This window comes from Didymosphaeria variabile (assembly GCF_027946475.1).
Source record: "Didymosphaeria variabile strain IMI 356815 chromosome Unknown scaffold_2, whole genome shotgun sequence".
Lineage (NCBI taxonomy): Eukaryota > Fungi > Ascomycota > Dothideomycetes > Pleosporales > Didymosphaeriaceae > Didymosphaeria > Didymosphaeria variabile.
In genome coordinates, this window is record NW_026611621.1 from 3,340,836 (window position 1) to 3,358,161 (window position 17,326).

At 52.3% G+C, this 17,326-nt stretch overlaps 5 protein-coding genes across 5 annotated transcripts; 2 read left to right on the forward strand and 3 right to left on the reverse strand.

Moving 5' to 3' along the window:
- Window positions 1-1,432: 1,432 nt before the first annotated feature.
- CDR1_2 (Multidrug resistance protein) lies at window positions 1,433-6,584 on the reverse strand (the record flags this gene model as incomplete). Its single annotated transcript, XM_056211607.1, has 15 exons — window positions 1,433-2,083; window positions 2,138-2,308; window positions 2,364-2,426; window positions 2,482-2,953; window positions 3,002-3,222; window positions 3,276-3,386; window positions 3,437-3,579; window positions 3,626-4,215; window positions 4,263-4,376; window positions 4,422-4,621; window positions 4,674-4,745; window positions 4,814-5,368; window positions 5,422-5,551; window positions 5,620-5,829; window positions 5,881-6,584. 15 exons carry the CDS (start codon window positions 6,582-6,584, stop codon window positions 1,433-1,435), a joined length of 4,407 nt encoding a protein of 1,468 aa, XP_056075080.1.
- A 1,886-nt stretch (window positions 6,585-8,470) lies between these two features.
- N0V89_002802 (uncharacterized protein) lies at window positions 8,471-9,698 on the reverse strand (the record flags this gene model as incomplete). Its single annotated transcript, XM_056211608.1, has 2 exons — window positions 8,471-9,566; window positions 9,625-9,698. The coding sequence occupies 2 exons, from the start codon at window positions 9,696-9,698 to the stop codon at window positions 8,471-8,473; spliced, it is 1,170 nt and encodes a 389-aa protein (XP_056075081.1).
- A 1,227-nt stretch (window positions 9,699-10,925) lies between these two features.
- Window positions 10,926-12,038, forward strand: N0V89_002803 (uncharacterized protein; the record flags this gene model as incomplete). Its single annotated transcript, XM_056211609.1, has 2 exons — window positions 10,926-11,173; window positions 11,222-12,038. The coding sequence occupies 2 exons, from the start codon at window positions 10,926-10,928 to the stop codon at window positions 12,036-12,038; spliced, it is 1,065 nt and encodes a 354-aa protein (XP_056075082.1).
- A 126-nt stretch (window positions 12,039-12,164) lies between these two features.
- On the forward strand, window positions 12,165-15,387 carry N0V89_002804 (uncharacterized protein; the record flags this gene model as incomplete). Its single annotated transcript, XM_056211610.1, has 6 exons — window positions 12,165-12,169; window positions 12,370-13,014; window positions 13,184-13,464; window positions 13,556-13,709; window positions 13,766-13,979; window positions 14,029-15,387. 6 exons carry the CDS (start codon window positions 12,165-12,167, stop codon window positions 15,385-15,387), a joined length of 2,658 nt encoding a protein of 885 aa, XP_056075083.1.
- A 480-nt stretch (window positions 15,388-15,867) lies between these two features.
- N0V89_002805 (uncharacterized protein) lies at window positions 15,868-16,929 on the reverse strand (the record flags this gene model as incomplete). The annotated part of the gene is made up of 1 exon (XM_056211611.1): window positions 15,868-16,929. One exon carries the CDS (start codon window positions 16,927-16,929, stop codon window positions 15,868-15,870), a length of 1,062 nt encoding a protein of 353 aa, XP_056075084.1.
- Between the last annotated feature and the right edge of the window lie 397 nt (window positions 16,930-17,326).

Below are 17,326 nucleotides of genomic sequence, written 5' to 3' on the forward strand. Positions count from 1 at the left end.
TTTCGCTTGATTGCTGGTGGAGCTTTGGCCTCGTATTGCTCGCTTGCTTTTCTTGTGTTGGTGCTTCGCTGGAGCACATATACAAGCAGCTTGCACATTGGGCGTGGGATTTTTTTGTTCCAGACATATAGACGCATGGTGCTTCTCCCGCCAATCTCTCCGCATATCTTGTCGGAAATTATATAGATCGAAGCTCCTGGTCTCGCTATCTTTTGGTGGGCATTCTGAAAAGGTTTATCAGTGATTATTTGCGTAGGCGATGTCCGTTCACAGCACCAATTCAAAGACAGGTGGTATCGGATTAACCGCCTATAATGTACATAATGTGTTTATCAAAAGAGTCAAAAACCCGAGTAGAACTCGAGGAAAAGCACGGATTTCCTACTACGACTGTGTAGGCTAGTTGATCACCAAGAGTTACCACGGTGCACGGATCTTGAACCTGTGTGTGAACACTTCGCTAACGATGGCTCGTGTCCTATCGTCTGTGGCCTATGATGTATATCCGTCGTCCACAGTCCCAAAAGGACCTCACTCCACTCTGCAATCGAATTGCAGAGGTCAACATGCCGTTCACTGGATTACTGGTGGAGCCCAAAGACGATATGATCGCGCATTTCGTGCGAAATGTCAGTGTCGTATGCGCGTGGTCTGTTCAGTCTACCTCGAGTATCGGTGCTTTTTGAAAAGAAACGTGCTACCTCCCACAGTATTGAGTGAGATATGTATACTTTCCCGATAAGCTAATTAGCTATATAGCGGTAAGATGAGCTTCTTAGTAGTAGGTATCCCTAGAGCTTTACTAACCAAGGAGTCTGATTAGTTAGATAGTCGATGGGTCACATCTACTCGCCCCGAAAGCAATTCCAGCACCGTGGGAGGTCGCAGATTCCTTTCGTAAGCGATAACAATCCAGTGGAGAGAATCCTGTGCATTTGTGAAATTAACTCGATTCAGAGGATTTCGGAAACCCCATTCACAAGGAGATCATTGACCACGCACCGATGGAAGCCTTCCGAGTCAAGAGCCCATGAAAATCAGGTACGACTTGCGATCGTTCTACCGGCTCAAATCCTATCGTTACATTGAATACAAAACAAAGCAGAATTAATGTTGCGGGCTGGATAATTTGCTGGCAATCATCTATCACACGCCTACCAGCGGTCGTACGATGATCGCAGGCGAGGAACGAAGACAAGCTGGCTACTATCGAGCAGTTAATAAAGCACATTGTGGTTTGCCACAATATACGACTTTTGATGCTTATTTGAGAAGTCTAGTGTATCAATTATTTCTGAATAACAGCGCTGCGGTATTAAAAGTACAGTAAATAAACAATGCGCCAATCTTACAAGCTGCAGAGACGGAAACCCTTGCGGGACCTGTTCTACTAGTCTCAAACTCCGGACCCCGGACGTTGTATGTGAGTCTGCTATGCAGCCTTCGTCTTCTTCTTGTTCTTAGGCACTCTGCATAGCCAATACAAGGCCGTAGCTGCCGCAACATTGAAGACGACATACACCCACAACAGCCCAAAGTCTCTCCACCGATTGTCCCAGGTAGCATTGATCTGCTGCAAGAACTGATCAGTGCTTGATAGCTGACAGAAGCCACAGGTATCGGTCGCGCTTGGATCCTGAAGATATCCACCAGCCATATTGATGTAGTCCTGCATGTACTGACCGCAGGATTGGTTTGGCGGCGGCGAAAAATTCTGGAACTCGTTCGGCGAGCAATACACGTCCGCCTGTCCTAGCGCTGTGCTCATGAGAGAGCTCACCAGATAGGTGAAAGGGTTTGCGCGGTACATAAAGATCCAAAAGCGAGGGAGCTTGTCCGGTCCAGACAGGATGCCACAGAAGGCGTAGAGCATGATGCTCATCAACGTTGCGATACCTCCCGCAACTTCTTCGCTGGGTGCGCCAGCAATCAGCATGTGAGCAAACGAGCTAGCAAAAAGGAATGTCGCAACGATGATGAGGAGGATTCCGAAGCTTCGGATGTTCACAGCATCTGTAGGCTCCGCGTTGCGGTACAGGCCTACAGGATAGAACCATACTAGGAAGCAGAAGATACCCATGATCTAGATTGAATTAGCAGGCATGACAGCAAGAACGATGATGCAAAAGTGGCTTACAAGATTCCAAAACATCTCAACGAAGATGTTGGAGAAGAGAAAGACTTGCCACATGTAGGTCTTCGATTGACGTTCACGCGCCTCATACAAGGTTCGCTGCACAACGAAGTTGGGCATGATCTGATACAGAAGCTGGATGACGACGAAGAGAAACACAAAGATTCCAAACATCTGTTCAAGTTCACACTTAATACAAAAACATCTTCGTAGTCTTTGAAGTGCTTACCTGGTTCTGGAGTCCTTGGATTGTGTTCTCCATCTTGAAGAACGAGAAGCCGATGAACAGGGACTAGTAATAGTCTGTTAGCACCAGATTCATGATTACAGTGTGACCGTCAACTTACGCAGCCGATGGAGAGCAGAGCTTTAGAGTAGATGTACGAAGGAGTTCGCCAGTATTGCTGAGCACACCGATTGGCAACAACGAGGAACTGTGTGGTAAACGGCGCGGCAAACTCTTGGTAGCTGGAATCATCTGTATCCATGACTGCGGATGGCTCCTTCCGGAGCTCCCTAAGCCTTGCAAGTTCTGTGTGGATCTCCGCATACTCGGCGGAAGACTTCCATACCGTAGGCCAATCGATGTCTGTGTGAGTCGAACCTGGGGTCGCACCTATAGCGTCTAGCATGTACTCGGCAGGATTCATACTCAGGTCGTACTTCGCTCCACCATTGCGTTGGAAATAGTCGATGAGAGTGTGCGACTCGCGCCCAATGTCTCCGAAGTAGACCGTACGGCCGCCCCTGGCCAGTAGAAGGAGGCGATCGAAGCGTTGAAACAACATCGCGCTGGGCTGATGGATAGTACAGAGAATCCTACATTGGTCAGCTCGCGCTTGGTCTGTTAGTAAGAGCAACACTAACGCCTGTCCATTCTTCGTCAACTTCTCCATCAGGTCGCAGATCGACCACGAAGTCTGACTGTCCAGACCAGAGGTCGGCTCATCAAGGAAGAGTAGAAGCTTTGGTCTGGCAGCGATCTCAACTCCAATGGTAAGTCTCTTTCGCTGTTCAACGTTAAGACCTTCACCTGGCACACCGACAACAGCATCGGCGTAGTCCTCCATGTCTAAGAGACGAATGACCTGGTGCAGGTCAGCGCAAGCACTTGCTTACATCAAGCTAGATGGAAGCCTACCTCGTCGACATATGCCAGTTTCTCTTGTCGGGAGTAGTCTGCTGGCTGGCGTAGCAGGGCGCTGAACTCGAGTGCCTCGCGTACAGTGCTGCTATGAAGGTGTATGTCTTGCTATTGGTGGGTCAGTCTCTGTGGTATATTCACTGCGCTTGTTGACGTACCTGCATGACGTATCCCGTCTGTCTCTGGAATGACCCATCTCGTTCCCGACCGTCGACGAACATTGATCCGGAGATGACACCCATAGTCGTGCGGCTCGCGAGGACATCCAGTAATGTAGTTTTTCCGGCTCCACTCACACCCACTGTACCTAATAAGCCAAGATTAATAGTGTGGTGTCGGCTGCTTACTCAAGGCTGTCAGAGTACCTGGCTTTACCCAGCCGTCGACGTTCTGCAGAATCTTCCTAGTTTCGCCCTTGATTTGCACCTCATAGCAGACATCTTCCCAATGGAAGATACTCCGCTGCTTCTCCACCTTTGAGGCAGCGTCGCTGTCACTGCTATATTTATCGGTTTGTACGGCAGTATCTCTCCCGGTTTCTTCATCAAGTCTATGACGCTTTGCCAGGGCTTGAAGATTCTTGCGCCGAAAAACGAGGACTTCTCCCTTAGAGCGAGCAGAAGCAACTAGCTCGGACGTGATAAGGTGCAGTGCGGCGAGACCGATAATGAACACAACGATGATCCCAAAGTTGCGCCACCGGTGGGCGTACTGATAGTCATACGTAGTGCTCGCGAATGCCGTCCCGTTGACATAGTTGGCGCCGGCAACGGCACCTTTGACGGCGCAGGCTCGCTGACTGGGAGTAATACCCTCGTACGAGGGTCCGGATGGAATGAACTGCGCGCACGGAAATTGACGGCCATTGAACTCATTCACAATCACGCTTTCGAAGCCGTAGGATATGGGGTTGAGATAGCGGATCCAACTGGCCCAGCTATACTTGGTTAGCTCTCGAGCTCCAGTACTGCGACAATGACTCACCCTCTCATATCGGCTACGGGGATAGCGAATCCGGTGTACAACACGAGTCCCATCAAAATGATAGACGACGGGGCTAGCGCTTGAGCAATAGTCTTGGTGATGGAAGCAAAAAACCTAACGTGGTCAGTGAGGCGGCAATTGTTTGGGCGGACACCCTACCTGAAGAACATTGACATCGAAAGCAACATCGAGAAGGCGATAAGAAAAAAGAAGAAGAAAGCTCCTGCATCGCGGCGGAGATTTGCCATGAAGTACAAAGTTGTGTTGACGAGTGTTGCATTCGTGATCTTGTAGGGTAACTCCACGATCATACTAGCCATGGCTTCGGCACTCGGGTGATATAAAGCGTAACGATTGTGCTAGACATCTGGTCAGCTCATGATAGTTCACGGGCCACGAAGTCTGTCGCACCTTCTCCACGATCTCTCGCTTTGCATACAGAGAGAATATCTCTAGCATGCTGCCAAAAGCATTCAGGAGCACCTGCAAGTGTCAGTTACCGGGACTCAAGGGCTAGCGGCCCAGGCAGCAACGTTTAGCAAGGTACTGACCATCATGAAAAGGACAGCGCCTCGGGAGAAGAAAGAAGAAGTGTCGCCTGCCAGGTTGAAAAAGATGCTCGCGATTATCAAAGCCTCGACAAGATTGATGACAAGCATTGAGATTGGCACCGCTGGGTCAGCCTTCAGGCGTTGCACGTCTCGCCACATGCAGAGCTTAATTTGGCCAAAATATGACAGCGTATATGGCGAGCGCTCGCGCTGAGCTTTGGACTTCTCCAACTTCCTCGCCGCGGCGAAATTGCTGTGACCGACACCGTCCAGAGGGTGCTCACGACTGTACTCATCGATCTGTGCCCAGAGAAGCTTCCGTTCATCACTTTGTTGCCAGCATCTTGCGAATTCATCGGAGGTCCTTGGAACGCGATCCTCGAATCCGGATTTGACGATCCGCTCGGATGGAGAGGTCATAGACGTGAGAAAGTCGGGGACAGTCTGTGCATCGGGGCACACAAAGCCAAGTTGCTCAAAGTAGCCTTTAGCGCTTTGTGCGGGTCCGAAATAGATCTGTCGGCCCTCATACAGAACGGTGACCTTGTTGAATAGCTAGATGGAATATATCAGCGATGATACACCATAACAGATTTAGACTGGCTCACATCGTAAGCGGCTTGTGGTGCTTGGTAGATCGCCACGAAGGTGGAAGATGCGAAGACGTCGCATTGGGTGCGAAGCGTTTTGCAAAATTCAACGGCGTTCGCAGAGTCCAGACCACGAGTGGAATTATCCCTACACCTCTGTTAGACCAAATGAACGCACCCGTAGCTTTCGTAGATGCCGCATCGTGGACGACTTACCAACATTGAAGGGGCGCGTAACTCAGAGCGGCTTCGGCAATGGTAACCCGCTTCCGCTCCCCTCCGCTCACTCCACGTACAAAGTCGTTTCCGACGCGGGTGTTCATCGTGTGGCTGATGCCAAACATGGCCATGATGACGTCTCGAAGATGCTCCGCATATTGTTCGCGAGAGACACCGCCTGGAATCGTGCGAGGCGTGCGGGCGAGACTGCAATACGCTCCATGTCAGCAATTTACTTATGGGGTAGAGGTCACTTACGCGGCAAAGTACAATGTGTCTCCCACCGTTAATTGAGGGTAGTGCCTGTCAACCTCCGCTGTGTATATGGCTTCCCCACGAAACTGTTTGTGCATCTCTGCTGGTGCGATGCCTTGGTAGTTGATCACCGAATCAGGGCTGACCTTGAAGCCATGGGTCTCCCCAGATATTGTCTTGAGTAGCGTAGAGCAGCCGCTGCCGGGTGGTCCCAGTACGCAGCATTGTTCTCCAGGAAGTACTAGTCCATCCAGGTCACGAAGAATATCGATCTTCTGCGCACCTCTCCCAAAGATCGCAGGTAGCTTGAGAACAGCATTGGCAACACTGGACTGAAAGTCGGTAGGCGAGCCAATGCCCGAGACATTTAGGTTCTTGAAGGCTACGCCAGCTACGCGCGCTGGTACATCTGAGCTATATCTAACGTTGTAGAAAGCCTTCGCCCAGGATCGGGCATTGAATGTGGGAGAGTTTGGATCGAGATTGGAGCCTTTGCTCGCTTGGAATGGTGATTCGTGGTGAGACTGATGGGACTGTGCAGTGAACTTGCGCGCTAGCGAGACAACAGCATTCTCATGTTGCTGTTCTTCCTCTTGTGGTGAGCGGACATCGACATTGGAACTCGATCTTGATTCATTGCAACCCTGTTCAACCCACTCCTGCTCCTGCTCCTCCACCTCTTCGTGTACCCTGAGGCCCGCAGACATTGCGAAGCAACGCGTCACACTGGACGCAAGAACAAAGGGAGGAAGCTGGTCGTGGGGTCTCAAGAGACGCTCAGCTTGTACAGATTTGGGAACAGATGCGGAAACAGTTTGCGAGAATGAGTCGAAGTGATGCAAAGTAGCTGCAAGCCAAAGAAGAAGCACCAACACGAAGTGGATGATGGTAACGTTCTGACTACAAGCTTATAACCGTTTCAAGGAAAGTTTTGATCGCTGATTGATACGGAGGCCAAGTTTCGCACGCGTTGCGCGCGCACCGAGCGCCAAGGCATGTTGTTTGCCCAAGAGAGCAAGCGACGAGGCTGGACATGAACTCGTCACGTCTTTCATCTGACATGCCTATAGATCAGCGAGTCCACCATTGACTGGCGCTGTGGCGCAGAACAAGCTTCTTGGAAGCGGAAGTCGACCGATGGAAACCTTGGTGAAGCCAGACGGTTGTTGGTGGGCCTTCGGGGGGCGGTGCCAGTAAGAGAATTGTTCGCGGCGCCCGAGGACACCGGCCCGGGTTTCCATCGGGTGTCCGTGCACTCGGAGTCTAAACTCAAACAGCAACAAAGAAGGGACGATGTAGGAAATTCGTGCTGGCGGAACTACGTAATGGGCACGGAGAGAGCCATCAATGGAAGACGAAGGCGAAGTCTGCACAATCAGCGGTACCTACTACCTACGGCACCAGTCCATTTTGCGCATGCAAGGAGCCCATGCTAGTCTTTCACCCTTTACGGTACACCGCTTATGAGTTCTTTAAAGCATTCAGCGTCGAGGCTAATGCGTTTATCACGCTTGTATGAGTCCACCGGCCCCAACTCGTGGTCGTGGTCGTATAACCGTGTCGAATACAGGTGTCAATATTGAAACAGAAGATGTGTAGTAGAAACACACACATCGCCCATAGTTGTGACCTCTTGAAGCCAATCTTCTGAAGAGTCTTGAATGATACATAGCGGGTCGATCCAAGGATAATACATTCCAAGATTACAGACGGCATCTATAGCATTTGCAAGGTCTTGGAACATGTCTAGAGCTGCGGCCAGATGTTAGAGCTTTGACACTAGTCTTGAGGAGTTTCGTTGGTGGGTGAGATCCCCGACGGTGACTGAGTGTCATGTATGGTTTCTGAGACCCGAAGGTATGCTGCTCGGAGAAAATATGTACAAGAGTCGCGTCGGCTGCCAAACGCCATGCATTGTTCGTGATTGTGTAAGCATTCGGAGAGCCACAGCAAGACATACAAGGCCCTGCGACTCACACCATCCGCTGGGCGATGACAAAACAAACTATCGACTTCGGCTGACCTTGGTATTAGTGAGCCACGACTCAGGACATTAATTACCGAGAAGTGTACCGAACACCCGCCACAGTTCAAAAGTAAATCCACCGATTCTTAAGAAAACTTTGGCAAATAGAAAAGATCAAAGTTCCCACCAGCAATCTGCTGTCTCGTTCGTGGTCTGATTGGGAATGTGCGTTCAGAGTGAAAGATATAGAAGTAGGGCAATCCTTCATTACAGCTCCGTTATTTGACTGACTCCCTAATCCTGGAACACACGAAGCATCCTGCCTCTGCCGGAATGCGAAGGTCGCAGAGGCATGGGTAGTGCCCCTTGCCCCTGAAGCGCTGTGGGAGCCCCCGCCCCCTTTGAAGATGGTTGCACACCTGTCGCAGAGCAGGCTAGAGAACGCAGGGCCGAGTCAATCCCAACATTAGCTTGCATCAGGCAGATAGGTAGGCCCGTGCTAAGCTGCGGTCGACCAACCACACATTGGCTTAAGTAACGACGCTGGGGACTAATTTCTGCCGCTCGGGATCATCGTCGTGATACAGCACAACTTTCCGCTTCTGAAAGCTTGCATACTTGGCTGTTTCAAGGCGTCACGGGAGAGATCTCGTCCTTATCGCGAGTTTGTGGTAACGGCGCCGACGCAAAGTCATAAGATCCCACTTGGGCAAAATCATCCCTCCCGGAAACCTCCAGCTTTAAGCCCTTGGTAGGCGAATCTCCCGATCCCTTGCTCACAAAATGGGATTCGATCAGTGTCGGACACTGCGTGTCCTGACTGCCAATGCTGGTAACCGCCAATCGATCCCGGCGAGTATGAGCAGTCGGCATGGACGGCCCAGTCGCCTGAGACATCCGTGCGTTATTGCTATGCGTCGTAGTCCGCGAGGCTGGGTAATACGACCACGGCTGAGGGCTTGAACCGTTAAAATCGTCTATCTCGAAAAGCTCGCGAAGGATGGTCCATGTGAAAGGTATGTTGGCGACTATGATGGCCATAGAGAGTTCTCGAAGGTACCAGGACAACCAAGTGTGTATGTACGGGTCGTGAATTCCGTAGTAAGCGCTCAACACCGCTGCCGCTATGGTGAATAAGCCCAGCGAGAAGATGAAGCAAAGGACAAGTTTTCGCTTGAGTGGGAAAGAAGACCGGACAAGCATCTGGAGTGCGATGCATAACATGATGAGATCCGAGGATATGTTGAACACGGTCTTGGTGATGCGATGGTCGACTAAGGTATCGCATTGCTTGGAAGCAGTCGGCGTCGCGTAATATTCGGTAAACGGACGACACCAGGCGACGAAGTAGAGAACCTCCATAACAACGAAGCCAAGAACTACGTAGGCCGCTAGAAGCTTAATTGCGATGTGCTCTTGATGCAGCGCTGTGCGTGTCAAGCGGTGGTACATGACGAGGAGGCACCCCTTGCAGGCCCAGATGACAAGGACTAGCATCTGCTCCACGACGATCATGAGTCTGCTACCGTAAACGCGTCGAGAGATATCATACACGCTTAGTGCGCTCCAGTCGAAGCCAGGCGGCTCGAGGTTCGAGCCGGCTTTGAGATACTTGTTAGAAATCACAATGAAAGTCGTGTAGCACGTCGTGACGAACAAGCCCATAACCCAATCGTCAATCTGGAGATGGTTGATAGAGCGCAAGAGTAGTCTTCTGGATATTCTGCGAAAGATCAGTCAGTTGCAGTCTCGGTCGTTGACTTATTGAGGAAGTCACTTACAGCCTCGCGCCTATCATGGCAAGAACGACAATCCACCATATCCATGATTCTCCGCTATATGGTGTCTTCGACATGGCAGGCTTTATCCGTCCGGTCGCCTATAGTCGCGAGGTTGTCGTGGGTGCATATTGTAATGTAATCGGGGGAGGACTATCTGCGGCAGGCTGGGTGGTCGTTTGCCTTATGAGCAGGACTCGAGGGTGCCAACCACGGGAGAAGGTGAAGGTGAAGGTGAATGCGGGCGTGTTATCGATACACGGCGTCTCGTCGAGCGAGGCTTTGGGCTCGGACGTGCAAGCAGTGACTGAGATCAGGTGTTGTGCAGGAACCCGACGTGGACCCCGGAGGATCCGCTCTACTGTTTGCGGGGTACTTCCACGCTACGGGTCACTACGGCCACCTTCCCGGCGACACATCATTTACTGTATTCTTACGCGTGGTCTCGGATGCTTGAGCGCTTCGAAGTGCCAGGCCTAAGAAATGGTTGCTTATCGTGCTCGAAGCGGTATACCATGCATCGACAAGCCAGGCGAGAAGGCGATGACAAGGCTGATTTGCACCAAGTGGGGAACTTGCTAGTGTAAGAGAAGCCATGGGGGTACCAGGTACGTGGCTTTGAGCTACGTGTGGGCTTCGACTGCCAAACATCTCAAAGCGTGGCCTGAGACGGTGCTGGCTGCGATTGAGGTTACTGCAAGGAGCGTGAGAATGCGAAATTGAGGTTACTGCAAGGAGCGTGACCGGGCAGGAGCAGCCGTTCGGCGCGGAACTACGAATCGCGAGCTTACATAGCAGCGACGTGCTGGACATTGCGCGGGCATGTCGCTGAAGTTTCGTGCTACACAGACAAGGCGTGACCCGTGGGTCTTGAAAAGCTTTGGTGCTACGGGTGTAGTTGTTGAGAGAAACACGAGAGGCGGCAAATTCCGCCTTGCAACACCTGCAACAGCCAGCATCGTCCTCCGGACTCCGGAGAAAACTGCATCTTGCATCTGATATGGCGATGTCTAGAATCCAACAGCCGAGGGCGCGACATGCGCAAGATCGTAATCGAGCAGACGATGAGCTGTTTGACCAAGCCACTGATGGCGGCACTGGCCAATAAGAAGCTGGAACGACCGCGCTTCAACAGGGACAGGGCCCGCACTTGAAGGTTACGCTTGCGAGAGCTGCCCTACGTAACTGGTCTGCTGGCCTGGCCTTCCTACCTATCCTATTGCTTCTTTTCACGAAACTCCTAACGTCCTTTCTTGAGATTTCTCCATGATACCCCTACGACTTTGTTGTTAACGTTGCGCACAATGACGCATGACGAGCGACCGCCCAACAGCGGGGAAGCGCAGCGCGACAATTCCCCGCCCCCACAACAACCACCGCCGTACAATGAGAACACCCCGGAGCTGCCAGGCGACGCACCCGGGAGCTCAGCGCAGCAACATGGTGCTACTGGCAATGAGGAAGTGCCGGAGAGGCCGCGGACGAAGCCTGAGGGCTCGACTTACGCCGGCTCGTACCGTCCAGGAGAAGGGCAGAGTCTCTCTCGCCCAGCGTACGTATACTTACGCTTCTTGTCCTCCTAGTACTGATTCGCTGCTAGGACTGCTGCACAAAGCCAACACGGTTTGAACAATCTCGACCACGACGACCACTCTGCCCCTGCCGACCATCCTCCACCAGCATACAGCGAGTTTCCAGGCACGCTGCAAGACGAAGGCGGCCAGCTCGGCGCGAACGCTACAGTAGCGGATGACGGTCGAGTCAATATTCGCATCGACCAGAAGAGCCGCGGCTTGTCGCAGCTCATCGTACCACAACTCCAACGGCAGCTCACCCGCGTTCAGCACGAACCCGCACCACCTCCTCCCTATATCCCAGAGTCGCTCGGGGGTGCCCCCGGCCAGAAGCCCCCTCCTCCTTTCAACATCGTCATACAAGTCGTGGGCTCAAGGGGAGACGTGCAGCCTTTTGTTGCGCTCGGAAAAGTGCTCAAGGATACGTATGGCCATCGCGTGCGATTGGCGACACACGCAACCTTCAAAGACTTTGTGACTGAGAATGGGCTGGAATTCTTCAGCATTGGCGGCGACCCTGCCGAGCTCATGGCCTTCATGGTCAAGAACCCGGGGCTGATGCCAGGTTTCGATACGCTGCGCAGCGGCGAGGTGGGCAAGCGCCGAAGAGGTATCGCCGAAATACTGCGCGGCACATGGCGATCGTGCATCGAGACTGGCGACGGGCTGGGTGTGGATCCACTCAAGCAAACCATCGAAGAATGGATGGGCGTCGAGGATCAGCTACCGGACGAGCTCAAAAAGCCTTTTGTGGCCGACGCCATCATCGCGAATCCGCCCAGCTTTGGCCACTTGCACTGTGCAGAGAAATTGGGTATACCCCTACACATGATGTTCACGTGAGATTCTCACTTTCATCTTATTGCAACAGCTGACAATGATAGTATGCCATGGTCCCCAACGCAATCGTTTCCGCATCCGCTTGCCAATATCCAAACCTCCAACGCAGACGCAACCATCACCAACTTCATGTCGTATATCCTTGTTGATATGCTGACATGGCAAGGCTTAGGAGATTTGATCAACAAGTTCCGCAAAGATGTCCTTAGCTTAGATCCCATCAGTCTACTCTGGAGTCCTGCTATGATGGAAAGGATGAAAATCCCACACACCTACTGCTGGTAACGCTCATCTGTCTATATCTTCCACTAACATATGCTAATGCAAATGTCAGGTCTCCTGCATTGATCCCGAAACCCAAGGACTGGGGGAACCATATATCGATCGCAGGTTTCTTCTTCCTCTCCTTGGCACACAACTATACTCCAGCTCCAGATCTTGCAGAATTTCTAGCAGCAGGCGAACCACCGGTTTACATCGGCTTTGGTTCAATTGTTGTTGACGATCCCAACGCTATGACGACGCTCATCTTTGACGCAGTCAAGGCAACTGGAAAACGAGCCTTAGTCTCGAAAGGTTGGGGTGGCCTGGGAGGTGACGATCTCAACGTACCCGAAGGTGTCTTCATGCTTGGTAATGTTCCACATGACTGGTTGTTTCAGCACGTCGCAGCTGTCGTTCATCACGGTGGTGCTGGTACCACTGCTGCAGGTATAGCAGCAGGTCGACCTACGGTTGTGGTACCGTTCTTTGGTGACCAACCTTTCTGGGGCTCCATGGTAGCCAAAGCTGGCGCTGGGCCCGAGCCCATTCCATACAAAGACCTCACGGCGGAGAAGCTGGCCGATGCTATAAGAGAGGCTTTGAAACCCGAGTCCCTTGCCAAAGCCGCGGAGCTCTCGGCCAAGATCGCAAAGGAACAAGGAGCCCAAGTCGGAGCTCAGTCATTCCACCAAATGCTCAAGTACGATGATCTAAGGTGTGCGGTCGCTCCGGATCACCCAGCTGTTTGGAGAGTCAAGCGCACTCAGGTGCGCTTAAGCGCCAAAGCTGCAACTGTCTTGACCCAGGAGGGCGAACTCAGCTTTTCTGATCTCAAACTGCAAGTCTGAAACTACACATCATCAAATATTTGCTTACCATGATAGGTTCCGCCCGCGCGAATACATGCCGGATGAAGGGCCTTGGGATCCGATCACTGGCGCTGCCTCTGCCCTCGTCGGTACTGCCGGACAAATGATGATGGGCGTAGCGGATTTCCCTATTGAGACTTTGAAACTTCTCAACATCCATCCCGACTCCTCACGCAAAGGCAAAGGCAAAGCGAAGCAAACTGAAAATGACAGCACAACCGAATCCGGTTCGCAAGCTGGCCGCGGGCAGGCATCACGGACTACCACGAACGTGGGATCAGGGACCGCGGGCAGCAGTACTTCAATCACTCCAATACAAGAACCTAGCACGCCCGACGGTCGCAGTGGTAGCTTATCTCAGGCCCCGAGTGCATCTAATCCTACCAGTCCCCGCACAGACACCGAACGGTCTGGTTTCATGGCTCAAGCAATGGCTCAATCTTCTGAAGTATCACATTCTCGGTCGCCATCGCGAGATCGCACCCGTCTCCAACCAGGATCCAGCCGCAGCCGTAGATCAAGTCAAGGCCGTGCGGCGTCGGTGTCAGCGTCGGAGCTACGCGATAGGTCAGGCTCTGTCTTCTCTGATAAGACCAGCCTCGGAGACAGGCTCGGCGGCATGGACAAAGACTCCATCGTTGGCACGGGCAAAGGCGTTGGTAGAATTGTTGGCGCTGGCTTCAAGTCGCCTTTAGACTTCTCAATGAACGTTGCGCAGGGGTTCCACAATGTGCCGAAGTTGTATGGCGGTGACGTGAGACAGGTCGATAAGGTCACCAACTTGCAGAGCGGCCTGAAGGTTGCTGCGAAGGTGACACACGTCTCCCCATTAATGTTTGAGTATCTAACAACGATTCTAGCAATTCGGGTTCGGTCTCTACGATGGCATAGCCGGACTCGCCCTTGACCCTTATAAAGGCGCTAAGAAAGAAGGTGGCTTGGGTTTTGTCAAAGGCGTCGGCCGCGGCATCTTCAGCGTCCCCTTCCGCGTCATGGGCGGCGCCTTCTCCGTTCCGGCGTACGCGATGAAAGGCCTCTACCAGGAAATGCTCAAAAACCAGGGCTCGGGAGTGCAAAATTACGTCATTGCAGCGCGCATCTCGCAGGGCTACGATGAGGCATCAGTGTTGTCGACGGCCGAGAAGCAAGATATTGTCAATAGATGGAGATGCATCAAGACCAACGTCAAGAAGAAGAAGAACCCAGGCGAGGAACAATTTCAAGCCTTACACAGCTACATGTCGGAGAGAAGGGAGAAGAAGGAGAAAGGCCGTTGGGCGAAGTCTAGGAGGCAAGAGACCGCTCCTGGTGCTGACGATCCCCGTCTGTACATGACGGACGGCAGAGGCTCTCTGGACCTCCCAGAACCCCTTATTCGTTCGGAGACTGCGGCGAGTACGGCTATCACGAGGAGTCATAGAGGGATCCACGACCCCATACATCTGCTTCACCATGCTCGTACTTACCCTGAACCTGCACACCCGCACAACAATGTACCAGCTCCCCATCAAGTCCAACTGGTTAACAACGACGAAGCAGCCGAGCGCCACGAACTCGAGACAGCAATCAAAGCTTCCGTTGCCGAGACCTCGCGCGGCAACTCCGAGGAAGACGAGCTCATCGCGCGCGCGATCCGCGCCTCAATGGTCGAACTCCAGCGTGAGCCAGAGAGCGGTGAAACGGAAGAACAAGCGCTGCAACGCGCGATGACAGCCAGCATGGAGGAAGCACAAAAGAGTGGCGTGTCCGAGGAAGAACAACGCATTCTCGAAGACACGCTGCGCTCTTCTATGTTGGAAACGTCACGTGCACGCCGCGAGCACGGCTCAGACTCGGAGTGGGATTCCTCCGATACTGAAGACGATGAAGAGTATCAACGCATTCTCGCTGAGTCTGAGAAACTGCACCATCTCCATTCGAAGGAGGAGAACCACGATGAGTACTTTTCTAGCATAGTGGGCGCGCGCGAGGCTGTCGACACGCAGGAAGAAGCGACTAGAAAGGAGGAGGAAGAAGCATTACGCAAAGCGATCGAGGAGAGCGAGCGCCAGGACAGAGAGCATAAACTTAACCTCGAGAAACAGAGAACTGAGGAGGATATCGTCATGGAGTATGTGAAGAAGCAAAGCTTGGCGGAGGCGCAGCATAGTCAGAGGCTGAAGCAGGGGAGGGATGTTGGTGGTGAGAGCTCGGGTGCTGGAGGGAGTGGGCCGGCGTAGTATGTTTGTGTGAAGGGTGTATGGTGTTGAGTTGGGATTCGAATGATACATATGGTTGATACCCACGGCACTAAAAACACACATCTATGATATTGATTCTATTTCTGCTTAGTCTACATTTTTCTGTCTCCTAAAGGGGAAAGTCTTCCACATTGGGAACGTAGGCGTTCCATAGAAAGAAGATAAGCTAGGTGCGTAGAAGTGGCTTGTAGTTATAGACAACCCCACGGTCGCAAATCCTGCGAATCAAATCTGCTTCACGGACAACAACTCCATGGTACCTTAACATTACACTGTCTCCTAGAGTCAAAGGCTATGGACCTGCTGGAGAAGAGAATCAATGTATTGCAATTGTGTTTTCGAACTTCAGATGTGCACAGATGTGTACCAACCCGTACCATCCTCGGACAATCGGTACTTGTTTTGTAAGATAGCTCAAAGCTGCCTAAGGTCCATTACCCCTTTCTCGGATATCTAAAGCTACGCTTGCATTACCAATCTTGTCTCGTTCAACGGCGGCACCGACACCACCTCTGTAGCATTCATACTCCCCCCCCTAAAAGCATATGTGAAAGTCCAACCCGATCCTGCCCCTCCATGCTCGCCATACTTATCGACCACCACAATCCCATACGAACCCTCAGGATACTTCCTTAGAATGCGTTTAACCGCATCCTCGGCCGCTAGCTTCGGGCTCATACCCTGCCGCAGGTTCTCCACAGCCTGGTAGCACGGGAGGAACCGCATCATGATGTCGCCGTCACCCGTAGCGCCACAGCCGCCAATGTCTCCGTCAACGTAGGATCCAGAGCCTGTTATTGGGCCGTCACCGACGCGTCCAGGGACTTTCCAGGTTGCACCGTTCGTTGAAGTTCCGGCTGCCATGATACCAGAGGCGTGGATTGCGATCATGGAGATGGTATCGTGGGATGTTTGACTTGCGTCGGGTGTGATCGCTCTTTTGTAAGCTGGCGATGTCGAATTAAGTGCGGTACCCGTGTAAGGCCCACACGATGACTTCGGATCCGGAGTCACGTTAATCCTATAGTTCGGTTGGCAGTTGTCTTCCCTCCACGCTGTGCATCTCGCTGCCTGCTCGGCCGTCGTAAGATTGCTCAAGGGAAAGCCATTTGAGACAGCGAATTGCGTGGCCAGATCGCCTGCGAGAAGAGTGTGCGTCGTGTATTCCAGTACGTAGCGTGCGACCGCGATGGCGTCTTTAATCCGTCGCAAACCTGCTACCGCACCAGATTTCATTGTTGTGCCGTCCATAATCATGGCGTCCAGGGTTGTCTCGCAATTTTCGTCGGGCGATCCACCAAAGCCAACGGACCCATCACATTGATTTCGCTCGCATGTGGAACAACCGACCTGTACAGCGTCGAGAGCTGAAGTGGCAGGATTTTGCAACGAGAGATAGGCGGCGTCGGTGGCTGCGGTGAAGGGTCCTCCCCACGTGTTGATGATGAAGGGAAGGCCTGATGACGCTTGCGCGGGAAGACTTAATGCAAGTAGACCAGCAATTGCTGCGGTTCGTGTCATTCTGGCAGTGCTCGTAGATCGCGTTCCGCGATTTCTGCAAATGGCGAACATATGTCAATGGGTATCAGTGCCTAAGTCCTGGCGTCGGCGTTTGAGACGCACATATATTCTTGTACCGACGATAAGCCTTTAATCGCACGAAAATGATAAGCCGAATTGATGTACACAATGTAACTTTAATTAACTATTTCCGGTAGGTGCCGAGCTTTTCAGAGCGGGCAGATGTCTAGTGCTAAACACATCGGGACTAGTAAAGCTTAATGGGATGAAATACTCCCACGCCTCTGAGTGGTCGAGCTCCGAACATTCAGCTAAGAGGGCCATCGCATTATTATAGCCTCCTATGTCACATATACGCAACTCTCAGCTTACTGCTCGTCCCGAAGGCAAGGCCGTG